Consider the following 17,164-nt stretch of genomic DNA (forward strand, 5'->3'; position numbering starts at 1 on the left):
TAAATGAGAACAAGAAATCACCTTTTTCTGAAACTCCTTATATAAGGGGGTGTGGCAGATGTTTTGACTAGGTAGTAGCACTCTAATCCATCCTTGTATTGCTCCCTGTTTTAAGGTGGAGTCTCCTTCTCAGATGGATGTTGAATTGGTGAGTGGCTCCCCTGTGGCACTGTCACCTCAGCCTCGATGTGTGAGGTCTGGTTGTGAGAACCCTCCTGTTGTCAGTAAGGACTGGGACAACGAGTACTGCAGCAATGAGTGTGTGGTGAAGCACTGCAGGTGAGTTTAACAGTCCTTATAAATCAAGAGGTAGTGAAGTGAAACTGTTGGGGAGCATGGTACCCGTACCCGTGTGGACTGAGCATGACCTTATTAGGCAGAGCCACTTGACATGTGTGGGTGGGTAGGTATCTGATTAGAGATGCTCCTAGATGTTCAATTGCTTAGAGATGAGGATGTAGCTCAACTGACAACTGCTTGCCTGGCATGGGTAAGGTCCTGATTTCAATTACCAGTGTCAAAGAATTTGGTGAGGGATAGGTAAGGGGGAAAGTAGCAGAGTAAATGCTAAGTGTAGAGAAGGTGAGTAGTAAGTGAAAACTTTGCCCTTCTACCAAAATATCCCAGGGAATTACCTATATCCGTGAAAGGGCATATGTGTCCTCTACGAGGTGGATTGGCACAGTCTACCACATCTGACTTTTAGGCTACTTGATGATGTTATACTTTGGAGATGTAGGGAAATATTTGGGTATGGTTTTGCTATAATAAGTTTGTATGTATCTTTCTCTCTTAGGGATGTATTCTTGGCCTGGGTGGCCTCTAGAAATCCAAACTCTGTGGTGTTTGTGAAGTAGCCTTCGTCTTCTCCAAGCCTTGAAGATTCATCTGCTGAACACGAGTCCAAAAGCCTGTTTTTTTGTTTTGTTTTGTTGGTTTTCCAGACAGGGTTTCTCTATGTAGCCCTGGCTGTCCTGGAACTCATTTTGTAGACCAGGCTGGCCTCGAACTCAGAAATCCACCTGCTCTGCCTCCCAAGTGCTGGGATTAAAGGCGTGCGCCACCACCGCCCGGCCAAAAGCCTGTTTTTTAAACACAAACTGGGCTTCTGTAGTGCCTGACCTTTACCCATAGTCCTTCATGCCTCCATCTCCCTTTTCTTTCTTCAGCAGAGGCCAGACTATGTAGCAGGGCCAGCAAATTCACTGTAATTTAGAATTGCTTTTTACTCTCAACTGTAAGCAAAATTACCAGCTTACTAGCAAGCACAGGGAAGAGTGATGGGAGCAAATCATAGGGGTCATTAGAAGAAACATACCAGTAAAACGGTCAGACAACTTGCCTAGAATGTCATTGGGCGAGTGCTTTGCTTTGTTCTCGGCAGAAAAAGCTCTGGGAGAAGAGAGACTTAGGGTTTCAGCTCAGTGGTAAAGTGCACTGGGTTTAAATCCCAAGTGAAGGAGGAATGAAAATACTGATTTAAAATAAAATGTGTGATAGCCCTTTAAAAGGGAACTATTATTGATATACACAGTGCTATTAGGAGGAAGGTTTGAAGGCCTGGGGTTATGGCTTAGCACTATAAAGCTCTGAGTTCAGACCCCAGGCTGGAAGATCAGGAGTTCAAGGTCATCCTTGGCCCACTAGTGAGTTTGAGAACAGTCTAAGATGCATGAGGTAAAGGTTTTACAGAACATGGTGGCCCGTGCCTTTAATCCTAATACTTTGGAAGTAGACAGGAAGATTTTTGATCTGAACTTAAATCAGACTTTGTCTCAAAAAATAGACCGGGTGTGGTGGCACTCCCCTTTAATCCTACAACTTAGGAGGCAAGAGGCAGGTTGGATCTCTGAGCTTGAAGTTAGCCAGGATTACCTAGTGAGATCCTATCTTAAGGTCCCCCTCCCTGCTCCTGACAAAAACACACAAATTCTGTTTGTCTCAGTCTTAGCACATTGGGCTAGAGGGGAAACGACATCATCCAAAACGATCTTTTTCTGTACAAGTATTTCTTTACCTGACTTGGTTACCAGTTTTGCATGTAAGAAGCAGAACTCTATACCCCTAATAAGAGGTTTTACAAAGTAAAGAATCTGTGTTTGATGAAACATCTTTTAAATGTGCATTCATTTACATAATGCATAGGCCAATTTTTTATATTCTAAGCTCTAATTTTAATTGAAGGTACCTTGTTTTTCTTAGAAATTAGCTACAGACTAATAAACCAGCAAACGTACATAGAATAAGCAAAAGTTTAGAGTACCATATGCATGGTAAAATTCAAATTAATCCTGTTTATAGCATATTAATTGCTAAGCACTGTGAACCTGTGTAGTCTTTTCTAACACGCTAGGTAGCTAACATTCTTCTTTTACTTATAATGAATCACGCTAAATAAGAGTAGCACAAGGACACACACTAAGTGGAAAGCCATAATTTCACTTCAGAAATTCCAATTATAATACAAACTTTTATTTATTTATATACAGGGTAGGGGACACTATTGCGTAAACAGTCCTCTTAAGGTGTGGCCTGTAGCCCATGGCTCTGAACGCTTAGCTTTGTAAGGAAGTGCGTCTATAAATTCTTAGGTTTAGAGATGATGCCGTCCGGATACCTTTGCTTAAACCTGGCAACCACATCTGGGTCTAGTAGGTGTATCCCATCCAGTTGGTTTCCAAGAGTAATCCTAAAACAAGGGGGAAAGAAGAGGCAAACCAAAAATCCTGTAAGGGCTTAATACTTAAAATGTTCTACTTTCTGGTGATACCTATCTCAGGCTGTCCTGGAACTAACTCTCCATGTAGACCAGGCTAACCTTGAACTCAGAGATCTACTTGCCTCTGCCTCCCAAGTGCTGAGGCTAAAGGTGTGCTCTACTATGCCCAGTCCACGTCAATTTTTTTGGTTTGGTTTGGTTTGGTTTTTGAGACAGGGTTTCTTTGTATAGCCCCGGCTGACCTGGAACTCACTTTGTAGACCAGGCTGGCTTCAGAAATCCACCTGCCTATGCCTCCTGAGTGCTGGGATTAAAGGCATGCGCCACCACGCCCGGCCTACATCAACTTTTAAAAAGATCAGAGCAAATAATATGGCAGTGTCAATACAAAAACTGATTGGATTTTAATTTCTTTGGTGGTCCTAAGAGTTGAACCTAGGCACCTTACATATACACTCTTAAACTCTTAACACTACCAGCCCCCCTCCCCTTTTGAGACCTCTAAATAAGCATTGGCAGGCCTTAAGCTTGCAATCCTCCTGCTTCAGTCTCATGCCCCAAGATCCAGCCGGATCTGTCTATCTAAGGATTAGTAATTGATGGTAGCCAGGCCTACTTCATTCAGTCACTGCTAGTGAATAGTCCTTGGATAATTAAAATGCTCACCATTGGCATCAAACATTAAAACTGACAGATTGAATAAATACTTAGTAGCCACTAGGGGGCAGATTTAATATAGCCCACAGAATAGCTGACGATCCTTGGGCAGTTAGAGCTTTAAGAACAGCCCTTTGGGTTCTAATGAATGTTGTAGATTCTGGTAAAGCTTAAGCCATCTAGACTACCAGAATGTATACAACTCAGTGACATCTGTCTTTGTCCATAAAGGGTTTTTTGGGGGAGGGACGGGCAGGAGGTAGGGAGGCAAGAGCCTGTTCTCTTAATGTTACCAGTTGGGCTGCACATTGTGTGGTCGTCCAAATAACTCAATCTTGCGGGTGCCAGGGGACAGTCTCTCAATCATGCCATATATTTCATCTGGTTTATGACTGGTGGAACGAACCTAGAAAATAAAAACTCAAGCTACTTTAAGTTATTCAAGATTGCTTAATAGATAGAGAAATGGCTCACAGTTATGAGCACTGGTTGTTTTTCCAGAGGACCTGGCTTCAATTCCCAAGACCTACAGCTCATGACACCCTCAAAAAGACATACATGCAGGCAAAATACTGATACACATGAAATAAAAATAAATTTTTAAAAAGTTACTCAAGATTGCAATTCTAGTCTGGTCTGTGTTACCCAAATGAGGAAAAAAAAAAAAAAAAAATGGAGACTGACAGGAGTATTGAGTGAAAGTCTGAAAGCTTTAGATGCACAGGGGACACATACCTCAGCTACAATCACATCGCAGTCCAGGCCCTGGTTGAATCCTTGAGGATTTCCCTTAACACCAACCTGCTCATCACAGAGAACACTGTTTACACAACCACAGCCTTCAGTCTCCTAAGCAGCTCCCCCTCTTCCTCCTGTTCCTCACCAAGCAGTGTTCCTTCCCGTGGTTTAACCAGTGACCCGTCCGGCCCGTCCTAATGATGCGCTGCAGCTGATTAGTCTTCACCCAGATGATTTCATCCACCCGTTCATAACTGGAGCATAGGAGAGAACCTGAGCTTTAACCAGCTTCACAGCTGAGGCACAGCACAAGACACAAGGGCAGATTGGCAGGAACACTGAGAGAAGGGACTTGTCAAGTTACATTTCTCCTAAAAAAGGCAACATAATTTCTACTTACCCCCAGAGGTTCAGACATTCTCTGCCCAATTCCATGGCCCTAAAAAGATGGAAGGGGGCTGGTGAGATGGCTCAGTGGGTAAGAGCACCCGACTGCTCTTCCAAAGGTCCGGAGTTCAAATCCCAGCAACCACATGGTGGCTCACAACCATCTGTAACAAGATCTGACGCCCTCTTCTGGAGCGTCTGAAGACAGCTATAGTGTACTTACACATAATAAATAAATCTTTAAAAAAAAAAAGATGGAAGGGTTAAACAATTTATCTGCCCACATTTTCATATTTTTTCCTTCAAAATGTCACATGTATTATAAATAACAGAAGCATTCATTGCTGTTGGGGCAACAGTGAAAAAAGATGAAGCAGCAGCATCTAATCTGAAAGACCTCATTTTTCTAAATCAGGAATCCCAAGTATTAGTGCTAAAAACATCAAACCCCTCAGAAGAGGCAGGCATCCTAAGTGACATTTAATCAAATGCCTGAGAAACCCAGGACTTTACCCAGTTTTCACTCTGCTGTATTTCCCATACCTACATATCTGGATTATATTACCTTCCTGTGACCCAGAGGAAAAGAAAGCCGTCATCCTGTAGCACTGGTATATTGAGCCTGCGCATCTCATCATCTGTTAATGTCCCATACGGTAGCTCCATGTGAATATCCCAAGGTGGGTCAGCCATCACAACTGCAAATTTGCCCAAGATACTGACGTCCAGGTAGCGGATATCACAACAGATCCACTGCAGGAGGTAGTATTTGGTCATCTTTCCTTCTTTCACAGATTTCACAGTCCCAAACCCTCTACCTCAAGCATTCCTATCCCATTGTGCTCCCATCAGTAAGCCAGATTGCTAAATTATTCCCTATTTTTCTACATATATGGATACCCCACCCAGTTTAAGTATATAGCTTAGAATAGGTTGTCCCGGGCTGTGTGGACATGTAGGTACCTGAGGTGGAAAGAGTCGATCAGCACTGGAGTCACCCCCAACACTCTGTGTAAGAGCAAGCTCCTGGCTTGGCATATGCTCCTTGCTGCCAGGACTCTCAGAATCAACACAAGCATCAATTTCATAGTGAACATATTTGCAGGTGTCCATGTGGAAACATGTGTTAAGGAAAGAGCAGTCACCTAAAGATTCATCAGTGTGCTTATTGATAATTCGTCTGGGAAAATAAAAAAAAGGGAATCAGAATCAAGATGGTACTTCAAAAGTAGATCATACAATTCAAAATTTCTTGTTCTCCCCCAATTTTCTGCATTGTTAAACTAAAGGACTTTCGTTCTCCTGACTAAAGACTTGATCTGGGGGCAGCGGCTTAGGCCTATAATCCTAGCACTGATAACCAGAGCCTGAAAATCAGAAAGCCCATCCTCAGCGTGCCCAGCCGGAGCTCTGAAACCTTGTCTCAAAGACAACAGAATACAGACTTTCTTCTCTTACTAAAGGGAAGGATATCGTCCAGGAAGGCCTCCTTACTCCAGAGTAAACACCGGCCCTACGCCCAGGTTCCTGACTTCTCCTAGGACTCTCTGCCTTCCAGACTTTAACTTTCATTGTTACTCAGATCCAGATGCTTGGCTAGAAAATCTTCCTTTTACTTGCAAGTGAGCCTGTACTCCTTCTCATGCAGTAGCCATTCCAAAGGCAGGAAGAATATGCTGCAAAGGAACTGCTGCTCCTGCGGAACCCTCCCCACCTCATTCCCTCCCAAGAGACCTGAAGTGCAGCTTGCGACAAGGCCGGTCAGCGTCACTGGCTTTCATGCACTCTTCCTTGGTCCCATAATCACAAAATTCTTGCACCTGGGCCCGACCTCGAGAGCGAAACTTTTCAACAATGGACTGTTCCTTGGCTGTTGTGGTATTTAATAGCTCTAGGATCTCCTGACTGACCTGTGACAGAAGTAGCCTTGGTCTTAAGGGTTTGTAGATAAATTAGCCCTTAAACTGACTGCCTCCATAAGTCTAATCACTTAATGTCTAATGAGGAATATATGAATGAACAATGTAGCAGAGTTGTTATAGGCTCAGTCCTCCTCACAAGCATTTAGAATGTAATTCAAATGCAAAGAGCCTGGTTTCTACAACTAAGCAGTAAGCCGATCTTACCTCCCTAAAAGAGTGTAACTTCCCCTCAAAAAAGCTAATTTGGATTGATTAGACAACTAAGAAAGGCACAGCACTAGTCTTCTATTGCTTAGCTCACTCTATTCAATAGTTCTGTAAAGAACAACTCTGGTTATCGTCATCGAAGACCAAACTAACATTTTAAAACTAAACTAGAAATTGGGAACAAGTAAGAATTTAATATAGTTCAAATCAGAACCATTGTACTGATAATTTCATCAACTTATATAACTTGGTCCAAATGAGTACTTATTTAAATTTCTGTTTTCTGAATCCTCTTTTGAGAATTCTTCCAGATTCTGTAAATAAGGACTTCCTCGAAACGGCATTATTGATATTTTAAGACTAGACAGTTTCATCTGGGGAAGGAGGAGTGGGGAGGGGTCCTACTATACATTGTAGCATGTTTCACAAAAGTTTCAGCCCCCACCTTCCAGATCCTCTCTCTATTGAGTGCCAACAGCACTCTACCATACTGTGATAACACTGGACACAGAAACCACCGAACGTGGGGTAGAGGTAATGGTAGAAGAAATCATCCCCATTGAGAAACACTGCTCTACGTCTCAATTCTACGAAATACTCCTTGTGCAAACAGTAACAAATCAGAACTGTAACTAAGGAATGTGAGCGTGTTCGCGTGGTCCCTACCTTCTTGCTCTGCTGTTCTTTCGTTGACTGTTGGTTCAAAAGGCTTTCTATCTCCAGATCAACATCGGAGGCAGCGTGCTTCCTTGACTTCTTAGCCGGCTCCTTAGCTGGTTCTGATGCTGAAGAGGCCAGACCAGATGCTAAAGAGCTGGCAAAGGTGGTCACTGTAGTCAAATCCTGTTCTGCACGCCGTTTCTGCCCTGCGATGGTCCCTGCTACCTCTCCAAGACCTTTCTTTTCTGCCACAGCCCCCATCATGGCAGACAGCTTGGAGTGGTCAGCGTAAGTTACAAGAGTAGGATGTGCATCATCTTGGAGGAGACCTCGCTTTACCTCAATCAACTCCTGGGCGGCAAATTTCTGGAGAAGGCTTTCTACCCCATCTTGAGTGGCAGGTGCATCTGGCTAAAGAAAGGAGAAGACGATAAGACACCATGAACAAAAGCAAACTCGGGATAAATTCCAATTTCATCAGGTGATTACCGTAGAGATGGCAAGACGGATGGAAACAGCATCAGTGGGCAAGGTCAAGGCCAGATCTGAGAGGTGGTGTAGCAACTTCTTCTCTAACTCAGGGTCTGTAGCTAGTTCAGGGGCCACAGATGTTGTGCTGGGCTTAGGGCCGCTAGAGGTAGGGGCAGTAGGCACGGGACTATCACTACGGAAGGTTGGGGACAGTGCCGCTTCTGGGTTCCTTAAATCTACAAGGAAGAAAATAAAGTGGAAAGGGTCAGTCCAGTCAGTGTTCACGTTCCTCGGGGTTCAACTGTCCAGCATCGCTAGCACACACATCTTTCACTTCAAGCAGGGTCTCTGACCAGCGTTAGCTCTAGATCACCTTTCATTCACATGGCAGCACTTGCTGTTTTGCCAAAATAATCCTGGATTTTCCAGAGAACTACTCACCGTTTCTCTGTTGGGGGAGCAATCTTTCCCTGATTCTCTGCCCTCACTGCTTCAAAGGAAGTAATGTAGCATGGTACATTTACAGGCAGGTCTCTGCCACCTTCTCCTCCTCTCAAATGATACAATAAACCCATACTTTAACTAAAATTTACAAACAAAAAAAGAGTATTTTCAATAATCAAAACTGGGATCTCAGCACTTGGGAGGCAGAGGCAGGTGGATTTCTGAGTTGAGGCCAGCCTGGTCTACAGTGTGAGAGTTCCGGGACAGCCAGGGTTATACAGAGAAACCCTGTCTCAAAAAATGAAAAAAAAAAAAAAAAAAAAAAAAAAACCAAAAAAAAACAAAACAAAAACCCAAACAAACAAAAACCCTGGGATGTGATTATGTTTCCCAGGGATGGATCTGAAATTTTAATGAAACATGGCTATTGGCCATGGAGAATATGCTTCATAAACATAAACACCAGGCCCTTGGAATACTTGGCCAAAGGCCTGATCAGCAAATGATGGTCCCAGCATATTCCCACTATATGATCTTACTCCACCACTGTACACATGAAAAGGTCATGGAAGCACAGTAAAGGTTTGGATGGTTTAAAATAATTGGCCTTAGCTAAAAGTATACAAAGAAATGTAAGTAATAATTGCTACATAGCACACTTACAACAGTGTTAAGAGAAATACTTGCCTTCAGCAGGACTGTGCTGGTGGATATTAGACTCTTGGAATTCAGAGATCCTACAAGTCTAATAAATGTGAACTAAAACAGAGGCATACACTAGGAGCAAATCCTGAACTTTCTTATTGAAGTTATAAATTTGAAGTACCAAAAATTTACTTTCAATGAGCAAATATGCACGATGATAAAAGCCACTGTAACAAGGAAACACGAGCTCTTTTCAAAAAGGAATTCAGATTCTATTAACAAACGTAAGTGTTAAAGTGTTTTCTTGATTCAAAGTATGCCAAGGGGGCTAATGTATAAGTTGTGGAAGCCAGGCCTGTAAGCTTGGGAGGCTAAGGCAGGAAGGATCACAGAAGCTTTGGGCTACAGAGTAATTCATGTCTAAGTCTAGACAGTTTAGCAAACCTTTCTCAAAATAATACATTTAAAAAGGCAGCCGGGCATAGAAGCACATTGCCTTTTAGTCCCAGGCAAGCGGAGGCAGGCAGTTAGCTCTGAGTTTGAGGCCAGCTTGGTGTATATAGTAAGTTCCAGACCAGCCAGAGTTACATGGTGAGACATTTTCCCCTCCCCTTAAAAAAAAAAAAAAAAAAAAAGGATTTTTTTGATAGGGACTATAAAAGTATAGGTGGGGTTTTTTTTTGTTTGTTTTTTGTAGCTCTGGCTGTCCTGGAACTCACTATGTAGTCCAAAAGTCTGCCTCGCTTTGTCTCCCAAGTGCTGGAACTGAAGGCATATACCACCACAACTATCCTATTATTGGTAAGTTGTAAGTCAAATTATATCACTACTTTGTCATGGAGATGCCTGATTTTTTTCACAGGGTCTTACTATTTAGTCCAGGCTGGTCTGGAACCTACTATGTAACCCAGTACAGCCTCAAACTCTGCTGCCTTAGCCTCCTAAGTACTGAGATTACAGGTATGAACTATCATGCCTGGCCTTGTTTGTCTGAGATAGGATCTACTTAGCCCACGCTAACCTAAAAATTTCTAACCTCCTGATGGGGTTATAGGCATGTAATGCCATGCCTAGCTTGTTAGGTAGATTTTGAAATGGTTTTAAGTCATATATTAACCATTTCCCCATTTATACTCAATTATGTGGCCAAGGCTGAAAAGATGGCTCAATGGTTAAAATGCTTGCTGTTCAAACCTGGGGTTTGGTCCCCAGAACATATATGGTGGCTGACAACTATTTGTAATCCAGTTTCATGGGATCCAAAGATTTCTTCTGGCTTTGAAGGGTATTGGGCACACATGTGGGGCACATAATTCCGTGAAGGCAAAACACTTACATAAAAAACAAACAAACATGTGTGCCAAGCACTGTGTAATACAATCCTATTCCTACAAATGTTTATTTTGTTAATCAAAACTCCAGGCAATTCTTTTTTATTGTTGTTGTTTTGTTTTTCAAGACAAGGTTTCTCTGTATAGCCCCAGCCATCCTGAAATTTGCTCTGTAGACCAGGCTAGCCTTTGACTCTGCCTCCTAAGTGCAAACTAAGATTTGTATGTGCGCCACCACCACCCAACATGGCAATTCTTATTATACATTGACTTTGTAGGGTTTTTTTTTTTTTTTTGTCTAGCCCAATTTAATGAGCATACTTTGGGAAAGCTGTCCATGACCAAAACAAATGTTAGTAAATAAGTCTTAAATTCTTGAGTGTTTTCCATGATTTCAAACTTCTAATTAAAGCCAAAGAAACATCCTTTTTGATGTAATCTAGCCGAAATTCTATGTGGAAACATAGACTGCTTTTCAAGCTACAAATATAGTTAAAACTGGTATTTTATAGAAATATGCAATGATACCTAATGCCAAATATGTTTAAACAAACTTTTTGCTATTAGGTTTATTTCAAACAAAACAAAGAATCTATCAACTCAAAACAAGGAATCTAACTGCTGTGCCTGTTACATTTTTTGATTAAAGTGTTACTGTTCTTCATTCCTGGTGTGTTTGAGATAGGGTCTTACTGTGTAGCTCTGGCTATCCTGGAACTCACTATGTACACCATGCTGGCTTCGAACTCTCAAATCTTGGTTTCTAATTATTCCCTTTTCCTATGTTTTGCACTTTGTGTTCCATAATGCCCTATTATCTTTTTTAAATTATGTAATCTGATAAATCTTGTATTGGCTAATGCAGTTTAAAAATCAAGGCCAAATTTAACTGGCAACTCCAGTAGGAAGTCCCCATTAAGCTTGCCCCATTTCTTAGTCATTGTAGCGACTGTGGACCCATTCATTTAGCATCTTACATATATAATACTGTAGCTGTGACACTTTCTTTCTTTTTCTTTTCTTTTTTTTTTTTTGGCTTTGTTGTTTTGTTTTGAGGCAGGGTCTCTCTAGGTAGTTCTGGCTGTCCTGGAACTCACTGTGTATACCAGGCTGGCCTCAAACTCACAGATATCCCTCTTGTTTAAAAAAGTGCTGGGATGGGCTGGTGAGATGGCTCAGTGGGTAAGAGCACCCGACTGCTCTTCCGAAGGTCTGAAGTTCAAATCCCAGCAACCACATGGTGGCTCACAACCATCTGTAACAAGATCTGACTCCCTCTTCTGGAGTGTCTGAGGACAGCTACAGTGTACTTACATATAATAAATAAATAAATCTTTTAAAAAAAAAAGTGCTGGGATTACAGGCATGAGCCACCATGAAGGGTTTTTCTCCCTGCTTTTTCTTCTAATCTTCTTTGATTCTCACATAGATTTTTAAGCTCCTTTAAGGTAACAGCAGTGTCTTCTTTTTGCCGAAACCCATGAGTAGTGTAGATATGCAATAAATGTTCACAAATTACGGTGAGACTGAATTTCACCAAGGTCTGCTGTTGTGAGCTGTGAATACTGCAAAGCACTGACATGCTACCCACACATGTAGTATGGATTCGGTATTCTCGCAGAGCTTTGCAACTGGTTTACCTTAAATAATTGAGCTTGTGCTGGAGAAGGCTATTAGGGTAGTACTCTTTTAAGTGCCTTCAATTTTTCTAACTTTGTCATACAAGGGGGAGGGGGAAAATGTTTAAAGACCAAAATCAAGTGTTTTCAGATTCTTGCTACGTTTGTAAACACTTGCACTACTCATTCATTAAGGTCCTAGTGAGAAGGTCCTAGTGAGGACCCTGTTGTGGCTGCTAAACCGGGCTCTGGGGATAGATATACAGAAGCAATCCTTGCTCCCCGCCCACATGGGAAAGAAAAGACAGTGACAAAGCAAACGTTACAACTAAGGTAAAACAGGCACAGAAGCAACAAAACGGGTTTTGCTGGCTCTCGGAATAAGGTACTGAGAGGCTTCACGGACGCAACATTCTCCTAGACAGGACTGGAATGGGACCCAAGGAGAGGAGTGGACCCATGTTGGTGTGGTGTTACGCTTGAAAAACCGACGCCCGGGAGGAGGCACTGCAAGCTTTCCCGCAGGTGGGCATGCGTTTCAGCTACTCGGGAAAGATGGGGTAACCAACAATCGAGGAGTCCAATAAAGGGCTGCTCCGGAAAGGGCGCAGAGCCCGGGGCTGTCTTCCTCTCCAGGAGTCTCTCGCCCCGCCCAGGCCCGCCCCGACCACCCCGCACCTCACCCAAGTGCCCAGAGTCCTGCTTCCGTCGCCGCTGCAATCTCTCGCGAAGCGAGTCCAGCTGTTTCTTATGGGCCTGGATAGAGCTCCACGTGTCCGACATCCTAGCTCCCAGCGCGGACTCGGCTCGAATCAGGCGCGGCGGACTAGCACCTCCCCAGCCTAGAACTAAGAAACATCTAATTCTCACGAGGACGCCCGAAGGCCAGCCGGATAGAGCCAAGATGAAAAGCCACTTCCGGTTGGCGAACCAGCCGGACGTAATCCTCACGGTAGTTCTCTCTCGTGTTTCCGGGAGCGCTGAGGCTGTGTTTGCCATGTTGGTAGCTGGCAGACCCGCCATGTTGTTTCTTTAAGTCGTTAGTGACAACGCATTTAAAATAGCAGGGCTAGAACAAGTGTGAGTGTTTGACGGGTGGGTGTATGCGTGGAGAGATGGATGGACGGGAAGGAGTGAACAGACTGTTAGTCTGGTTGATTGTATATTCTGGTCCTTGCACATACGGTCAAGCACTGTATCATAGATTTCTGCCCTTAAGGCCCCAGATTTTCTAAGTTAAATATTATCTTCCTTCCTTCCTTCCTTCCTCCCTCCCTCCCTCCCTCCCTCCCTCCCTCCCTCCCTCCCTCCCTCCCTCCCTCCCTCCCTCCTTCTTTCTTTCTTTCTTTCTTTCTTTCTTTCTTTCTTTCTTTCTTTCTTTCTTTCTTTCTTTCTTTCTTTCTATACAAAGTGTGTGAAAGGAGAGTGGAGTTTCACTATGTGGTTCTGCAACTCACAATCCTCCTGCCTCAATATCCGAGTTCTGGGAATTCAGGCATATTCTAAGACAAACATCTTAATTAGGGAACCATCTTTTTCAGCGTGAGGGAGCACTCTTTAAAAATGTTCAGGATGAGTGGAGAGATGTCTCGGCAGGTAAGAGCACTCAGTGCTCTCCCAGAGGTCCTGAGTTCAATTCCCAGCAACCACATGGTTACTCATATCCATCTGTAATTGGGATCCGTTGCCCTTTTCTGGTGTGCCTGAAGACGGCTACAGTGTACTCATATACATATAATAAATTTGTTCTTTTTTTTTTTTTTAAAAGAAAATGTGCAAGAAATGGGGAGGTAGCTCAGTAAAGTGTTTGCTGTGAAAGCATGAGATTCTGAGATTCCCAGAACCCACATAAATTTAAGGCAAAGCTGTGTGGGGTGGCAGACATTGTTTTAGCTTAATTTAGAAAAAGGTTTATTTTTGTGTTTGAATATTTGTATATGTGTGTTTGTACACACACACACACACACACACACACACATACCTGGCTCCCCTGGAGACCAGAAGACGGAGTCATCTTCGTGAACTAGAGTTACAGGCAATTGTGATGTACAATGTGGGTGCTAGGGTTTGAACCTGAGTTCAATTCTGTAATAATAAATTGTGCTCTTTACCACTGAGCCTTATCTCCAGCCCATGACTAGGCAGTTGTTATCTCAGTGTTGGAAAGGCAGAGAACAGTAGATCTCCTGGGCTGGCTATCAAACCTATCCAGAAACAAAAACTAAAGTAAAATTATTTCTATTATTGCACTGAATGGTCTTATGTACAGTAGTTTGATTACAAAAACTAATAAAATAGTCCCTAAATAATGAAAAGTTAAGGGGCTGGAGAGATGACTCAGCAATGAAGAGCACTGTCTGCTCTTCCAGAGGTCCTGAGTTCAATTCCCAGCAACCACATAGTGGTTCACAACCATTTGTAATGGGATCCAATGACTTCCTCTGGTGTGTCTGAAGACAGCTACAGTGTGTACTCAAATAAATAAATAAAAACGGGGGTGGTGGGTGATAGCTAAGTGGCAAATATGTGCATAGTATGCCATAGTATGCCAGAGATCTCCAGGGCAGCAAAGCAGAGTCAGGGTTTACGCGATTGTGAGACGACGTTGCACTCCTCACTTCAGCTTTGCCTCCTGTGCTATGGGGGTTGGGTCCACAGTTGGACCAATGTCTCCCATAATTTATGATCTTATGTGGGATGTATATACTTGCTGTTATTCCTGATAAATGAGCCAATTAGAGCCAGACAGGATCATATTAAAGGCAGGTTTACTGGGAATCTGCTCTTGAGTGAGTTCACTGTCCCCAAGGATTGGGGCCAGGGGGGTGGCCATGGATGGGGATGGGGGAAGAGAAAAAGATAACAAGTTCTCGAACAAGGGGAGAAAAGGAGGAGGAGAGATGGGGAGGGGAAGAAGAGAGCAGGGTCGAGGGGGGGGGAGGGAGAGAGAGAGAGAGAGAGAGAGAGAGAGAGAGCCCGCGCGGGCAAAATGTCTGGATTATAGAGGGAGGAACCTCTGGGGGAAGGGCAGGAAGGGCAGCCTGGCCCCTGGAATGGCAAATTCAAGGTTGTGGGCAGGGTATGCCAGGTAGGGAGGAGGGATGCTGGGAGAACCTGGGGGCCAGGTCTGCTTTGATATGTAAAATATACACCCCAGTCCCTTATTCTGGGACCTAGAAACCAAACACTTCCTATTAATTTTATTTCCCCTTTTGAGTGTGAACTGGCTTCTGCCTAGATTTAGTAAACTAACAGAATGTGGCAAGAGTGGTATTTCCTGAGTTCCAGAACCAAGATTTGCAGCCCATATTTGCTCTCTTGGATCCTGGGTCTTCACGTGTGTTCAGCTGCTATAATGGACAGAACACTTAAAAAGAGGTAAGTATTTAAAGGATTAAAAATGACAAAGAAGCTGGGCAGTGGTGGTGCACGCCTTTGATGCCAGCACTTGCGAGGCAGAGGCAGGTGGATTTCTGAGTTCGAGGCCAGCCTGGTCTACAGAGTGAGTTCCAGGACAGCCAGGGCTACACAGAGAAACCCTGTCTTGAAGAAAAACAAACAAGACAAAGCAAAGAAGGAAGGAAGAAAAAGGGAAAGAAAGAAGAAAGGAAGAAAGATGGATGGATGAATTTGGGTGACATGGGTAGAATTCTCTGAAAGCAAATGCTGAGACCTTGAGAAGAAAGATGCAGGTCTAAGGCTCTGACAGAGCAGTGGACGCTCTGGGAACTGACTACTTATTAGAGTCCCAAGTGTTTGCTTGTTTCTTGTGCTTGTTCTATTTTTGGCCAAAAAGTAGAAGAGAGTCAGATAGCCAAAGGTTGTCACTTCATCAGGCTCTTTGAAGACAGCTGTTTTTACAGGGCATCTCAAAAGCAGTACATCTGTATGCCAAGGGGAATTTAATGGATCTTACAGAGGTTTGTAAAATGTATCAGGTTGCTGAGTGGATTGTGTTTAAGAACAGTTCTATGGTGGACTTGTTAGTTATCTCTAGGATCTCACAGGACATCCCAGTGCTATAGGTGAGCCACTGCGCCTGTCTGAATCTGAGCCTGAGACATTGTGCTTTTATCTTTTAAAGCCAGTTATATTCTTTTAGCATGAAAGTTTAGTGATATTATGATCTTATAAAGGGGGAAAATGCTGGGTGGTGGTGGCGCACACCTTCACTCCCAGAGCTCAGGGAGGGATCTGAGTTTGAGGGGATACACACACACACACACACACACACACACACACACACACACACACACACACACACACACACATATAAAGCTTTGCCAGAAATTAAAAACAAAAGCTGGGGCTGGAAGGATGGCTCAGCTGTTAAGAGCACTGACTGCTATTCCAGAGGTCCTGAGTTCAAATCCCAGCAACCACATGGTGGCTCACAGCCATCTGTAATGGGATCTAATGCCCTCTTCTTTTGGTGTGTGTCTGAAGACATCGGCAGTATACTCGCATACATGAAATAAATCTTAAAAAAAAAAAAGCTGTTTTTCCCTACTTAACTCCCCCAACTTCCCAGGATTCCCATGTGTTAATGAGGGCCTCCTGCACTCCTCTGATAGGAACATCTAGAATCAGATAGCTCTGTTTTCTTAGCAGAGTAAAGAATACACTTACTCACCTCTGTCTTTCTGGGAGCCTCCTGTCAGAAGTAGCAGAACAGCACCTCACCACCAAAGACTGGAGTCTCAGGATCTAGTTCTTTTATAGAGTGTATGTGGTCCAAGGCTAGCCTTCCATTCCTGCGACTCCCACTCCTGCATACCAGGAATGCAATCCTCTATCACCCCACCCAACTGGACCTGGGTTTTTGTTGTTGTTGTTGTTACTTAATTTCTTTTTGAGTTGTCTCGTATGTATGTCCAGGTTGGTCATCAACTCCATATACAGCCAAGGATAACTTTAGATTCTTGACCCTCCTGCCTGTTTCCCAGTGCTGTAGGTGAGCCACTGTGCCTGTCTGAATCTGAGCTTGAGACATTGTGCTTTTATCTTTTTTTTTTCTTTCTTTATGGTTTTAGAGCTTTATTGTAGGGAGGTAGGGAAAAGAAGGTAGAAAGAGGGAGGCCATCCATGGCCGCATTGGGGGTGGGGTGGGGAGAGGAGGGCTAGAGACGAGAGTAAGGAAGGTGAGAGCTTCAAGAGCGTGCTTTTATCTTTTAAAGCCAGTTATGTTCTTTTAGCATGATGGTTTAGTGATGTGATGATCTTATAAAGGGGGAAAATGCTGGGTGGTGGTGGCGCACACCTTCAACCCCAGAGCTTGGGGGGATCTGAGTTTGGGGCAAGCCTGTAGTTCCAGGACAGCCAGGGCTACAAAAAGAAACCCTGTTTTGAAACAAAACAAAAAAG

The 17,164-nt window shown here is 43.5% G+C and overlaps 2 protein-coding genes across 5 annotated transcripts in view; one reads left to right on the forward strand and one right to left on the reverse strand.

Moving 5' to 3' along the window:
* Tox4 (TOX high mobility group box family member 4) overlaps positions 1 to 3,105 on the forward strand; it is a 16,364-nt gene extending 13,259 nt beyond the window's left edge. The window contains exons 9-10 of the mRNA NM_023434.3: positions 116 to 279; positions 797 to 3,105. Coding sequence (NP_075923.2) covers positions 116 to 279; positions 797 to 857 — 225 coding nt within the window. The 3' untranslated portion in view covers positions 858 to 3,105. The remainder of the gene's footprint in view (positions 1 to 115; positions 280 to 796) is intronic.
* Mettl3 (methyltransferase like 3) lies at positions 2,437 to 16,337 on the reverse strand. Of its 4 annotated transcripts, none has more exons than NM_019721.2 (11): positions 12,484 to 12,720; positions 7,780 to 7,997; positions 7,297 to 7,701; positions 6,236 to 6,411; positions 5,465 to 5,681; positions 5,067 to 5,254; positions 4,515 to 4,553; positions 4,260 to 4,368; positions 4,112 to 4,177; positions 3,670 to 3,782; positions 2,437 to 2,689 (listed from the first exon to the last, which is right to left on the reverse strand). In NM_019721.2, exons 1-11 carry the CDS (start codon positions 12,581 to 12,583, stop codon positions 2,578 to 2,580), a joined length of 1,743 nt encoding a protein of 580 aa, NP_062695.2. In that variant the 5' UTR covers positions 12,584 to 12,720; the 3' UTR covers positions 2,437 to 2,577. The 4 variants fall into 4 exon arrangements, 3 of the variants coding, with proteins under 3 accessions (NP_062695.2, XP_006519374.1, XP_017171585.1); XM_006519311.4 differs by having other exon boundaries at positions 12,479 to 12,692; XM_017316096.2 differs by having other exon boundaries at positions 7,297 to 7,697; positions 12,484 to 12,691.
* Between the last annotated feature and the right edge of the window lie 827 nt (positions 16,338 to 17,164).

The sequence above is a fragment of the Mus musculus genome, chromosome 14 (assembly GCF_000001635.26).
Source record: "Mus musculus strain C57BL/6J chromosome 14, GRCm38.p6 C57BL/6J".
Classification (NCBI taxonomy): Eukaryota; Metazoa; Chordata; class Mammalia; order Rodentia; family Muridae; genus Mus; species Mus musculus.